General features: G+C 38.5%; 1 protein-coding gene across 1 annotated transcript in view; it reads left to right on the top strand.

Moving 5' to 3' along the window:
- The window catches only part of Pan3 (poly(A) specific ribonuclease subunit PAN3), a 123,272-nt gene that overhangs the window by 108,003 nt on the left and 918 nt on the right, over nucleotides 1-14,351 (top strand). The window contains exons 14-17 of the mRNA XM_031391203.1: nucleotides 4,540-4,712; nucleotides 7,463-7,592; nucleotides 7,967-8,031; nucleotides 11,033-11,170. Of these exons, the coding sequence (XP_031247063.1) occupies nucleotides 4,540-4,712; nucleotides 7,463-7,592; nucleotides 7,967-8,031; nucleotides 11,033-11,170 (506 nt within the window). The remainder of the gene's footprint in view (nucleotides 1-4,539; nucleotides 4,713-7,462; nucleotides 7,593-7,966; nucleotides 8,032-11,032; nucleotides 11,171-14,351) is intronic.

Here is a 14,351-nt window from a genome sequence, read left to right on the forward strand (position 1 = left end):
ATGGCTCAGTACCAGGTGAGTACGAATTAGTATGGGTGCTTATTTTGTTTTTGGTTTTGGTTTTTTTCCTCTTAAGCTAAACTTGGTTTTAAAGTATTTGGGGTTTTATGTCTCCCCACTCTCTGTGTGATTCCTACCAGCTTTACTAGAATGCTTGTTCTACTACATTATTTTCCAAGGATTGACATTAGAGCACCCTGTTCTGTGTTTTTCCTTTGTTGCCATTAAAGGCTGTCATTTCTTATATATGACCAGAATTTTATTATTCTCTAAATTCACTCTACTATTTCTGATTCAGGCTCCATAGTGGTCTTAGCTATTTTCTTACTTATTTTCTTATCGACATAGAAATACAAGACCCTAAGAACCCATCCCTAGGTATGTAGTCTAGTGGTAGAGCAGTTCTTAGCATATTCCAGCCTCTGCATTGCTCTACATGCTCCAGTCCTGCAAAAAACAACAAAGAGACTGTCCCTGTGTGAAAGGATTAGGAGTAGGTGCTTCCATTTGGATTACTATATGTAAGTATCTGGGTTAGCTGGTTTGTCTTGCAGTGCTTCACATTGGGATATATAACTATCTCTAAGCTGGTTTTAGTTTTTTGTGTGTGTAAGAAGTCATGTGAGGTTTGTTTGTTTGTTTGTGTTTAGCTGCTTGTTAATATGAGGTTTGATGCAAGGCAGAATGGTTTCATCACATGAGGAGACACTGTTCTGTTGCCCTCCACTGTTCAACTTTGGTTTGTTTCAAAAGAAGTTTTAGTTTACTTTAGAGTAAGACAAGTTTCAGGACAAAAAGGAAGGAAATGACAGAATGAGGACTGAGCCCCAGGCCATGTTCTGTGTGTGGATATTGAACTGCAAGCCATGATAGAGGCACTCTTGCACACATTTGTTTGCATGTCATTCCTATCTTAATTCCCCTTGGCTGTGCCTACCTTAGCAGCTGCCTTGGTTTATATTGGTGTCTAGTAGGCACTGTGGGAAAGAATCCTGATACAAGCAAGCATGGAGCACACCTCCAGCAGCAGCTCTCTTTCATCTAAATGTGATCTATTCCCTCTCTTTTCATGGAATGTTATTTCTTAATGTCTTTTGCTGCTGCTTTATACTTAGTAACTAATTGGCCTAATTTTTGTCTTCATCCAAAAGTGACTAATGAGTTAGGTGTACACTAGGGAAGAGACTACAGGCAAGCCAGTGAGTTTGAAGGTAGAATGGGCTACTTTATAAGGCAACTGAAATGTGACTGAAAAATTACTAAGTACTCATGATCTGACTATGTCTTAAGAAAGTTACACTACATTTTTGGATAGTATTTAAAGCCAGTACTATCAGGAATCTAGAAACCTTTTGTCCAGGCTAAAAAATGGAATTCATGCATTATAATTATCACTGTTCTATTTTGGATAGAATTGTCTTTTTAAAGTTAGTATGTAACTAAGAAGCTATGCACAAAACCTTGGGTTCAATCTCCAGCACTAAAACTATGGCTAATTACTATAAAATAAGACTAGTTTGAATTTTCTGAGTTACTTTTTTGGCTTTTTGCAAATGGGTACTATTTCACTTACTTTATTTATTGTGTAATGGCTTGTAAAATGAGGCTCTCTTAAAAGGGAGAAGTCACCTTGAATGACAACCAACCAACTTTTTTACAAGCCTGGGGCAACCATTTTATATGTCAGAAAGTGCCTTTATTTATAAAAGCTTTTGACCAATTCTCACTCTCTTTACTTTTCAGTAAAATGCCTATCTCAGGTTTCTTTTCTCTTTTTGTTGTATGTATGTAGAAGATTTTTATAGCAAGGCCTAGGAGAGATTTACAGACAATCCCAAAGGGGAGATTTGTTTTTTGTTTTGTTTTGTTTCATTTTTTTAACAGAAAAGAAGGCTCAGGAGAGAGGAGTGCATTGTTTCTTGTAGTCTATTTCTCATAGTCTGTTTCAGACACGTGACTAGAGACTGACTTTCAGTAAAGTGGACATAAGTAGAGCCATAGATAGAATCAGAGAAAGAAACAAGAAACCAAGAATCAGGAAGACACTGAAAATGAGTTGGGGGGAACCTCCTGAATTCAACAAATGGGGGGAAAAACCAGATGGAGGTAAGAAGCAAAATAAATGGAAAATTATTTAGCTGGAAAAAAAGAGTTCCTAGAGTTGTTAATGCTAAAATTTCTTAACTAATGAAGACTATTAATCTTTTATTAAAAAGTAAATTGTAATCTACTTTATTCTCTACTATAAACTGGTTTATATTGTCTGTATATCTTATTTCTGAAAGTGGACGTTTACATCCTGAGTCAGCTTTAGAGAGGTTGGAACACTCAGATACTTTATTTCTTTAAACCCACATAGCCCTCCTATGTGCACTTGGTTCTTATATTGGATATGAACTATTTTAGGAAGAAGACATCAAACCAGGGTGGAGCTAGACTGAGACTTGCTCTCTTTCAAAGATTGGGAGGCTGTCTCATGGTACAAGCTGCTCACACACTTGATAAATAACCGCCTGTAGTTTACTTTGCTAACTACATTGTATTGAAACCGGGTCAAAATGGGGAATACTATGTATTTCTCAAAGCCAAAAGTTTTGTACTTTCATCAGCACAACTTGGGAGATTTCATTTGTTCTTAAGTTGACTGAAGGACTCCTGACATTCAATAGCCAGACAGGGATGATAGTGACACCTCCCACCAACTCGTACCTTCCCCCACCAGGCTGCTGTCAGGACTCCTAAATCTGGTATTAATCCTTGGCTTCTTCCAACAAATTCAACATATTTTATAAATTTACTTAGTTTTTTCCTGATCATAGAAACTCATATGTAAAATGCCAGGCCCACACTAGTAGTTTTGAATAAGATGTTGAGTTTGAGCAGTTAAGAGTTAGAATCTAGCTTAAGCTCTGTTTAGGTAAATATTAGGGATAGCCATCTGCTGCTGCATTTCACTGGTGATTGCCTTAGAATCCTTGGTTCCCTACATACCCATTTCATATTCTTTCAAGGCCCTGTGCTCTCAGGCACTAGGAACATTATCAGTAGGGACTTGGAGAGGCGCCAACCCCTAGACTTTATCACTTATGGGTAATACTAAAACTCATGTGAGGAGGAGGCTACTTAGACATCATTTTTGTTTGGTTTGTAATTTAGCTCTTTGGATGTCTTTAATGTATGGCTAGATTTGAAAACTATAAGAAACAAAAATGCTCAGTAGATGAACATGCATGCAGTAACTGACTTGATATCTCAGATCCTAAGCATTTATAGAAATCCTCAATAAAAGTTACTTCAAATGTATTCTATGCTTAAAGCAACCATATTCTTTTAGGCACTTGATGATTGTCTTCGCAGAGAACTTGCTAGGGACTGTTTTGTTTGCTGGAGTTGTAATTAGTGCTCAAATCCTTTTAGAAAAGTGGTTCTCAGTCTGGGGGTTTTGACCCCTTTAAAGGTCAAATGACCCTTTTGCAGGGGTCACGTATTAGATTCTTACAATTCATAACAGTAGCAAAATCACAGTTATGAAATAGCAATGAAAATAATTTTATAGGTAGGCATTACCACAACATGAGGAGCTGTATTAAAGGGTCAGAGCATTAGGAAGGTTTTGAACACTGTTTGAGAAGGAAAGCTTCATGGTAATGAATCATTTTAAAACAAAAAATGAAGGGAAAAAGAATTCAAAGACCTATTATCAGTGAGCAAAAATAGCTCACTGTTGGAAAACAAAGACACAGGGTGTCATTGATGTCTGCCATTTTGATGTTCTATCATAATTGTGCTCTGAATGCTTGCTTGTAGTGGGCTGTCTTGTCTCCATTCACATGACTATCTTGAACTCGGAAAATAATGTGTTTAGTCACAGTGATCTTGGCAAAGCAAGTATGTAGTAGTAGCCCTCAGTTCTGTGAGACAGGGAAGAGTATCATTTGTATTAAAATTTCAGAATAGAAATACAATCTTTGGGGCAAGTGAGATATATAGCTCAGCACATAAAGACATATATCATGTTAGCCTGGAGACCTCTTGAGGTGGATCCCTGTAAAGGTGGGAGAAGAAAGCTGACATCAGAGTTGTCTTGGTACCTGTCTCAACCCCTCCCACACCTTCCCCCTCCTAGTGATAACATAAAAGCTTTTAAAAACAACAGTTCCATAATTGGAATGTAAATTGTTTACAGTAATGTTTCCTAAAAGTATGGTCCTAGAAATGCTTTCATTAGGATGACTTGGATGCCCTAAAATGACCTATCCATTAAATGAGACTGTGAAAGAGAGAGGCTCATACATCCTTTCCAGTAAAGTCATAGTAATTCTGACAAGTAACCATGCTCGTGTTCTCTCTTCTCTCTCTCCCCTCTCTTCTCTCTCTCCTCTCTCCTCTCTCTCTTCTCTCTCTCCCTTCTCTTCTCTCTCTCCTCTCTCTTCTTTCTCTCCCTCTCCTTCCTCCCCTCCCCCTTTCTCTCTCTGTTATAATGTGCTGTTCCTGTTAGGTGATATGTTCAATGTGTTTGAAAGTACACCTGTAAAGTAGAAATTAAAAGTTATGTTTATTTTCTCATGTCAGCAAGCAGATCTGATATCATTAGGAAAAGTTGTGTTGGCTTTGGCTTGCAACTCTTTGGCAGGAATTCAGCGAGAAAATTTACAGAAAGCCATGGAATTGGTGACAATCAACTACTCCTCTGACCTGAAGAACCTCATCTTGTAAGTTTTATTAGTTCATGAAGCAGAGTGGTCCTCTGTGATTAAGATAGAAATTTCCATAGGAGCTGTCCCACTGTTTAAAGTTAGTGGACATAAGCAGTTATTGATATCCTAATCTTTATTGATATGTATTTCTAACAATGGATTTGTAAACCAGTTTGTTAGTCTCTTGGTCAGAGAGTGCCTTCTAGAGTTGTACTGATACCCACTCGCTGCTAGCTCTTGCGTTACACTAGTCATACTGAAGACCTCCACATCCATGTATATAGCCCCCAGATAAGGTATGGACAACACAGACATAACCTTTTTATCATCTTCTGAGTTTCCTTGGCCAGTGTTGCTCTAGATTGTGAGAGATGCTGTAATGCAGCCTCCTTTGAAGTCCAGTTATGTATATAAATCTCTGGTCCAGGGTGCTATTCAATGGAAGACTCCAAGAAGTCTTCGAATATAAGTTTGAGATGAATTTGACTTTCACTGTGGACTATCATTACCACCAAAGGATTCCTTACTGTCTCTGACACAAATGGGAGGGCACACAACTTTTACTACACCTGTGAATTTAATCTAGGGGGAAAGATGCTAAGAAAACTCTTCAAATTTTCCCTATTATGTTCTAGAAGCCATTAGAATTTATTGATCCTAATCAATAGTCTCTTTTAGCTTCCAGTGATCCTTTCTGCTCTTTCTGTGTAGCCCTGGATGATCCAGTTTCTTTTTGGACCAGCCCTGGGGTATGGAACTGGGGGATGGAGGATGGGGCTGCCCACCTGTTCTTTGTTACATTGGCTTCACCGTCTTGCTTGTGAGACACTGGAAGCCAGTGCTTGCCTGGGACCTAGAAATAATCAGTTAAAGATGATAGCGCTCTTGGGAAAAAAAGTTTTGTGTATGATTCTACCCTTAGTTTTCAATATTGAGGTTGCTTAGACAATTACAGACAATATAGTCTCTAGATATTCCTTTTTTAATGAGTAGAAGTTGAGGATATTTCTTAAATTTACTTTATATTAATAATTATTAAAAGTAGATAATAATATAAATGAGGCTTCATATACTATTTTTAAATACTTGAAAATTTCCTTAGAAAAAAGCAAATAAGTAAAAAAAAATCCTTTGTTAGTGACAATAAAAAGGTAAATGAGTAAAAAGTCATCTCTCATTAGTTACAATAAATATCACTAGATCTACATAAGACAGTTTGACATGAATTGCACTTCATTCTCAAATATATCTGCAAATGGGGTGTCATTAGTAGCCCCATTTTAGATACAACAAAGCTGAAGCACAATAAAGTAGAGTAACTTGTCAAGGTGGCACATAGCAGATAATAGCTTTCAGTATGATTAGGTAAATGTTGTAAATGTTAGTGATTACAATGGATAACTAAGATAATTTGTGTGGTTATAATCATTCATTTACTCATCAAAAGGATGCTTACTTGGGGGTTAGAAAGATTGCTCAGCAGTTATGAGCACTGGCTGCTCTTCCAGAGACCCAAGATAGTTCAATTCCCAGCACCCACATGGCATTTCACAACTGTCTAATTCCAGGTCTAGCAGACATGCAGACAGAACACCATTGCACATGAAAGTAAATAAATCTTTAGAAAAAAAGAAATGCTTACTATATGCCAAAATCTGTGGAGACTTTAATAAGATTAGCAAAGTTTTTATCCATCTTTTGAAAGCTTTTATCCATCTTTTAGATGCTTACAAAAGATGTTTAAAAGACTGGAGAAATGGCTCACCAGTTAAGAGAGTATTGCCCTTGCAGAGCACTTAAGTTCCCAGAACCCACATCCAGCAGCTCAAAGCTGCCTGTAACTATAGCTCCAGGGCATCAAATTCATCCTGGGGCCTCCAAGTGCATCTGCACTTGTCATTCTTTACCACCACACATACACACAACTAAATAGAAGAAAAAAAAAAGGACAGACATAAATGCAAGTGAGTTGTTTGCAGGCAGAGATTAAGTCTGTGAAGACAATGTCCTGAATGAAAGCATAGTTAGAAGGATATGAGAGAAGGACTTACCTTTTGAGTAAGTAGAGGCCTGGTATTAACAGTCATTATATTCTGCAGGCAGCTCTGGAAACAGCAGTACTTTCTGCCTCGGTGATAGAAAAAGAGGCGAACTGGTCCCTTGTGCTATCTAAGTCTGTAGAGATTTCCCAGAAATAACAGGTGATACATGAAGCCATGGAGCAGAGGATAGTTCTTTTGGGCTAACTCAGTTTTTTCACAATTTAAGATTCATTTTTAGACTGAAAAATTACTTTTGGTTAGGTGTGGTGGCATCTGCCTGTTAGAACCCAGGAGTTTAAAGCTAGTTTGGGCAGCATAGCAAGACACTGTCTTGAAAACAGCCACAGTTTATCTTTGAAGAACAGGAGGGAAAACTCCCCATCCCTCAGCCTTCCAGTGTTTTAACCCTCAGAATTCTTGACAGGCATTCCCTGTAGCATTGTTAACACAAGAGGCTCCAGGGTGGAAAATGGTTAAGCGTGGCATTCTCCTGCTTTCCTTTCCATGTCTCTAACTGTGAGCACATAGAGGAGAGATGTTGGACTGTTATATGCTCAGGGAAGAGAAGGAGTACTCAAGTTTCAGAATGGAATTAATTTGCATGAAAAGTATGTTTTCAAATTGTGAGCGCCAGATTATAGTGACAGCAGCATCTGTGTGCTTGTGGCTGTGTTGTTATTAACCCATGCTGACCATTCATGGGATTCTTCTCTGTCTTGGTAGGTACTTGTTGACTGACCAAAACAGAATGCGGAGTGTGAATGACATCATGCCTATGATTGGTGCTCGGTTTTACACTCAATTGGATGCTGCTCAAATGAGAAATGATGTTATTGAGGAAGACCTTGCTAAGGTAGAGTCTAGTTACTGTGTAAATTGGTATAAAGTACAGCATTCACTGAGCTGGCTAGCTGGGACTGCGATGCTTTTTTTGTTTATACTAAGCATTAGTTTAGTCTCTAGTATCCTATTCATAATTTTGTCTAAAATACTGGTTTTGTTTCATGTTAATATTTTAAATAATTCCTAGAATTGATAGTTACATAATCTCTTTGAGTACAACTATGCACAAAAGTAGGCATATATTTAAGAGCAGTCCCAGCAGTGTGGGTGTTAGTACTTGCTGCATTAGAATGATATGGGTACAGAGTACCATTTTAAAAGACTTGGTTCATACTCAGTTATCTGGGACACTAACATTCTCTCTCTTTTTAAAATGTTTTATAGGAGGTTCAAAATGGAAGACTGTTTAGGCTTCTAGCAAAATTGGGAACAATCAACGAGAGGCCGGAGTAAGGGTTTACAGTATTTACAGCATGTTTTAAAACCAAGGGTGCCAATTTGTATAAGGAATGAGTGGACTACCTCCTTCATGTTCTTATTTGAAAAAGGGAAGTTCTCATATGAAGTGACTATAAAACTGCTAGTTATTAAGAGATGTTTCAAACCACAGTCTGAGTGTGGCTGTTCTTATGCCATATTGGAAATTGATCGTGATGTGCAGATAAGGAAAGGAGATAAGCCAATGCTCTATCTTCTGTAGGAAGCCTGATCTCATCAGTTTATCTTGGTCAGTTGAGAGATACTAGAAATCTCTTGGTTGTAGCATATCTGTTCTTTTCTATGAAAATGCCCTTTTTAGATGTCATTATTGGTAATGAAGTGACATCATTTTCTGCTATCCCAGTTCTACCTTTTAAGTTAGAGTTACCATATGTAGAGTTGATGTCTGTTCTTTGTTAATTGTTGAGACGGGCTGGACAGAGTTGCAGTTGTGACTAAAATGTGTAAGTTACATATCAGGATTGTCACACTTCTCATAGAGGTAGGTGAAGGTGCTTGTGGCATTTTCTCTTACGGTATATTTTTATTTAATATATATGGGTATTTTGCTTGTATGTGTATTGTTCATTCCTTGTATTTCTGGTATCTGAGGAGGCAGAATATGACATCAGATCCCCTGGAACTGCAGTGCAGACAATTGTTGAGTCGCTATATGGGTGCTGAGACTCTAACCCAGGTCCTCTTAACCACTGAGCCATCTCTAGCCCCACCTGGCTGTTTTCAAAATGAAGAGTCTCAGGATCATCTCTAATTATCCTAATAAGAGGATGTGTGTCGAACTAGTTTGGAGACGTGTTTCAGCCTGTTCATTTATTCACGCCTGTACTTCAAAAACGTGGCTCTTCTGTTCTGTGACTTTTTCCATATTTGATCCACTTGGTGACCCATCCATTCCTTCACTCTGTCCTAATGCATAGGTCTGGGATACCTATTCTCATGTTAGCACTGCTGTGAAGAGGTGCACGCCATTCTCAGTGTGCCAAAAGGAAAACCTGCCATGTTCAGTTATGTTCTTGTTACTCCATATAATGAACTTAAGCATATAATTCTACAGCACACAGCAGCAAATTTTCTGACAGAGTTGCAGCATATCTTGAGAAATCGGTAACCTAACAGCTCCTTTTCTCACCTTCTGTTCCCATACAGGCTGGTTGTGCCTGTGGCTGCCACATTAATATTTTAGGTTTGGCATGTCTTCTCTCACTCCAGAGTCTTTGCTTCTTCTCTTTTTGGAGCAGGTGCTCTATTCTTTTTTTTCTATCATTTATCCCTTTTCAGTGGAGCACACCCTCTTGTTGTACACCCTTCATGAGAGGTGTATTCATGAGTCCTTTGCAAATCTAAAATACTTTCTAATTTTATACATTATTGATACATGATTATGTATATATAATTCTAAACTGTCCTTCCTTGTAAATTTTATTTACATTTTCTAAGGTGACATTTTAAAAAGTTTTGTAGTATAGTAAAAAGTATCATCAATCTTTTCATACCTGACATGCTCAGTCTTTCCAGTTGTCCTCACCCTGACTAATTTATTGATAAAAATTTTATATATACTTTCAGAGTTATAAGTATAAATATATTGTTTTTCTCCCCCTTTTAAATACATAAACATTATCACTTCTCACAGTGTTAATGTTAGAAATAGTTTTGTTCAACTCTGTTTAGAATTAGGCAGACTCCTGCATGATACACCAGCCTGCTGGCCTACTCCCTCTGCTACCCTGTGACAGAGGCATTGCTCCTGTGTACAAGAACTGCAGGCACACAGGTTAGCTACCCAGTTGTGGACTGAGAATACCATGAGGCACAGTCATTCTAGACAGGGCTTGTGCCCTGCACATCACATGTTGTCTCTAGTGTGGTGTCCTGGAACAGACAATGCTGCAGGGGAACCTGGTCACCACAGAGCAGCATCGGAGTCTTCAGATGCCAGGAGTGTTGTAAGGATTGTCTGGTATTGTTCATGAGAACACCTGGCTGAAAATGCTTTCCTTAAAAGTTGGGATTTTGCCTATTGTGCTGTTGGTCTGTGTCCTTGCATGTTGTAAGTCCTATTTGGGGGCTCGTCATCTCTGACTGTGCTTAGGCTCTTCCTCTGTAGACGTCCGTGTGTGGTCAAATTGATCAAACCTTCTTTTGTGACTCTGTGTACAGATTAAGAATGTTGTTTTATACTTTGCAATGAATAGATGATCTCGTGCTTTCTTCTAGAATGCTTTTGACTTCTTTCCCCCAGTCCATTGCTGCTGGTTCTCTGACTTCTCTCTTCTCTCCAAACCCCATCTAGACCCACTGGCCCTTCCTAGTTTGCTCAGTGCTATCTAGTTCTTGCTAACTGCAGAGCATGCTTTTTCTGGGATTAGCAGCCTCGGCTTCCTCTTTCTAGGATAGGTTCATGTTTCAGCTCTGTCCACCCTCTTCTCAGAGCTTTCTCTGGTTACCGGAGTGACGTGTGTCCTACCAGGCTATAGGTCCCTCAGGTCAATTAAAACTACCAGTAGTCTCTGGTTCTCCAGTTTCCCACAGCTTCACCTTCTGGTGAAGTGTAGAGGACTAAAAGCTACCTTGTTTTGTTTTCTAAACATTTTCCCCCCTTTGCTCCTTGGTAAAGTGGAAATTTAGCTGACGCCTCTGTAACCTGGAACACAGAAGGAGGAGAGACCCTTACAGCCCTGGCTCAGAGATGTCTACAGACATTTTTTTCTACTTTGTATTTATCATAAAGACTGAGTAGCATGTAAAGGGCAACTGTTCTGGTGAATTGAATGTTGAGAAGTGTGATTTATGTACTTTTATGTTGGTTGAGTTTTTTTTTTTTTAAGCACTTTTCAGAGCCCCTCTAATTTCTTATTGACTGGGGAAGATTATATGAATCTTGAGTCTGAAAAATATGGCCATGTGACATGTAGAATGAGTTACTGAGGTCAAATGTCAACTCTCCAGGTTTCAGAAGGATCCAACCTGGTCAGAAACTGGAGACCGATACCTATTGAAACTCTTTAGGGATCATCTTTTTCATCAGGTAACAGAAGCAGGTGCTCCCTGGATCGACCTCAGTCACATCATTTCTTGTCTTAACAAGGTAATTTGTAAGGAAAAAAATCGTTTTTAATAGGTTCTTATTATGTCATTGTGTGTGTGTAAGTATGTGTGCATGCCCCATGTGCACACACAAGGTCAGAGGACACTTTGGAGCTCGTTCTCTCCTTTCTGCTGGTGTGTCAGGCTTGGTGGCAAGCACTTTACCTACTGAGAACTCAACTGCCTTGTAATTAGATTTTCGAGATCACGGGATAGCTATTACAACTTAAAGAGTTATCAAGTACTAGTATACTGAAGAAGACAGGATGTGTACTTGTTGGACATTTTCTAAAGTGAGACTATTTTGCTGGGCATGGTGGCTCACTACTTTAATCCCAACACTCGGAAGCAAAAGCAGGAGTATCTATAGCAGTGGTTCTCAATCTTCCTAATGCTGTGACCCTTTAATACAGTTCCTCATGTTGTGGGGACCCCAATATAAAATTATTTTTGTTGCTACATAACTCTAATGTTGTTACTGTTATGAATTATAATGTAAATATTTGATATACAGAATATTTAATATATGATTCTTTTTTTTTTTTTCTTTTGGTTTTTTGAGACAAGGTTTCTCTGTGTAGCCCTGGCTCTCCTGGTACTCACTCTGTAGACCAGGCTGGCCTCGAACTCAGAAATCCACCTGCCTCTGCCTCCCAAGTGCTGAGATTAAAGGTGTGCGCCACCACTGCTCGGCTCTTTTTTTTTTTTTTTTAAGATTGATTGATTTATTTATTTTTATGTGTATGAGTACACTGTAGCTATACAGATGCCCGTGAGCTCGCTCCGGCATAATACACTGTAGCTGTCTTCAGACACACCAGAAGAGGGCGTCAGATCTCATTATGGGTGATTGTGAGCCACCATGTGGTTGCTGGTATCTGAACTCAGGACCTTTGGAAGAGGAGTCAATGCTTTTACCTGTTGAGCCGTCTCGCCAACCCTAATATGTGATTCTTAAGTGACCCAAAGGGATATCTGATCTGTGCCCAAAGAGGTCGTGACCCACAGTTTGAAAACTGCTAATGTAGTTTTCATATGTGAACCTCTTACTGTGATAAAGCATCCTAAGATGACAGGGGTCCCTCTTTTATACTTTGTTTTGTTGACACATCATTTTGTTTTATTGAGTAGTATGATTGCATGCATCCAGTATGTTTGCATATATGTAGATACATGTGTGCATATGGTAAGAGACCAAAGGGGGAAGGGAAGGGCTGACAACCAAGGTTGTCCTCTGACCTCCACCACGTGCACTGTAGCGCACACATGGGGGGAGGTATATTCTGGAGTAAATCAGAGTCTTTGTATAAAGTTATGATTAAACAGGGTAGCAGTGGTCAGGGGCCAGATCTGTTCCACACACTTAATTTTTGCTTGTTTGTTTATTCATTTATTTACTTATTTTTTAAATAGCTTGCAAACTGACAGTAATTTTTTTGTTTTGTTTTAAAAATGTGGAAGGAGAGTGTATTTATGTTACTCCCCCTCAGATCTCTGTGGAAATATTTTCTGCCTCAGTCCCTACACTTGAAGTAGCAGAAGAGTAGGTAATCAGTGTATGATAGACCTGCAGACTCCAAGGCTCAGCTGTCCTGCTAAGTGCTGGGGGCCGCAGTTCTGAGCTTCTGTGAAGCTTTTCAGAGAGTTCTCCACAGCACAATGCTGTGTGATGCTCAACCACCGCGTGTGCCTTAGTTTCCCATCTCTCTTAACTTCTCTTACAGGGAAAACTATGTAAGGGAATCAGTAAGTAGGAAACATTCCTAACATATCTAATAGCCTAATATTGTTAGTATCAGTGAGTAATTAAAACCATTTTTTTTTAAATGTAGATACTAGCCAAGCAGTGGTGTTGCACGCCATTAATTCTAGCACTTGGGGGGCAGAGGCAGGCACATTTCTGAATTTGAGGCCAGCCTGGTCTACAGAGTGAGTTCCAGGACAGCCAGGGCTACACAGAGAAATGTGTAGCCTGTCTCTAAAAATAAAAAAAAGTAGATACTGACAGTTGTACTTACACTAAGCTGCAGACAGTTGTCTTGAGAAGACTGTATTTCATATCATAAAAGAGTAAATCTTAATTTCAAATCTAAAATGCCAATTTCCAAAATTTAAAGAGTATAGTAAAAAGGAGACTAACCATACTGATTAAAGTTTAAGAGTCTGCAAAAGGTCATTTTTATGGAAATGATGACAAATTGTTAGTAAAATATTTTGAAAGTTTTAAGCCTCCAGTGAAATTTAAAGCTTTTTAATGAATCAATTAGTGAAATACTGAAAGAAAAAACAATAATAATAATAATAATAATAATAATAATGGTAATAGCAACCATATCCTAAATATTGCCAAACCCCAGTAATAGAGTAGGTAGACAGAGATCACAAACTGGTACCCATAGAGGAAGCTACAGAGATATATTGATGAGAAACATTTTTTAAATTAAAATGGAAGAAGCCAGATGTGGTATACACCTTTAATGCCAGCCCTCAAAAGACAGAGGCAGGAGGATCTTTGAGTTATGAGGCCAGCCTGGTCTACAGAGAGAGTTCTGGGACAGCTAGAGCTACACAGAGAAACCCTGTCTCATCAAACAAACAAACAAATAAAATACAAAGACAGGAAGGTACTCATTTGGCATAGAGCTACTGGTAATTGTTATAACTCATTGATGACATCTAATTGACATTCTTTGGAGAGCAGTTTGGCTGTGGGTACCAAGCTGTGAATACATTCATACTCACATTTGATAGTACCCTGAAGTTTGTCTCCTAAATTATACACTATAAATTCATTGTGTTGAATGAATATTTATGATATATGAGGTGGAAACTACTGAGTAAATAATTAGTGTCAAGTTGACAGAAGATAGTAATCAAACACATTCTAAACACTAGGGCAGGCTAGAGGAAATAGCAGTATTTCTTTGAATTCTTATGGATTTTGGCCCACGTTGTAAGCTGCTTATGGAAATCTGAAAGGGAATGTTATAGAAATACTTTCATTTATTATAGTATTTCATTTATCATTGTCAAAACTGTTGTCCTAGAATAGATTAAACCAGTTTTCTTCCTCATGGTATATAATGCATATTTTTTTATACCTTCCCTCTTTCAGCTAGATGCTGGTGTGCCAGAAAAAATAAGCCTGATTTCCAGGGACGAGAAGAGCGTGCTGGTGGTG

The sequence above is a fragment of the Mastomys coucha genome, unplaced genomic scaffold (assembly GCF_008632895.1).
Source record: "Mastomys coucha isolate ucsf_1 unplaced genomic scaffold, UCSF_Mcou_1 pScaffold22, whole genome shotgun sequence".
NCBI lineage: Eukaryota > Metazoa > Chordata > Mammalia > Rodentia > Muridae > Mastomys > Mastomys coucha.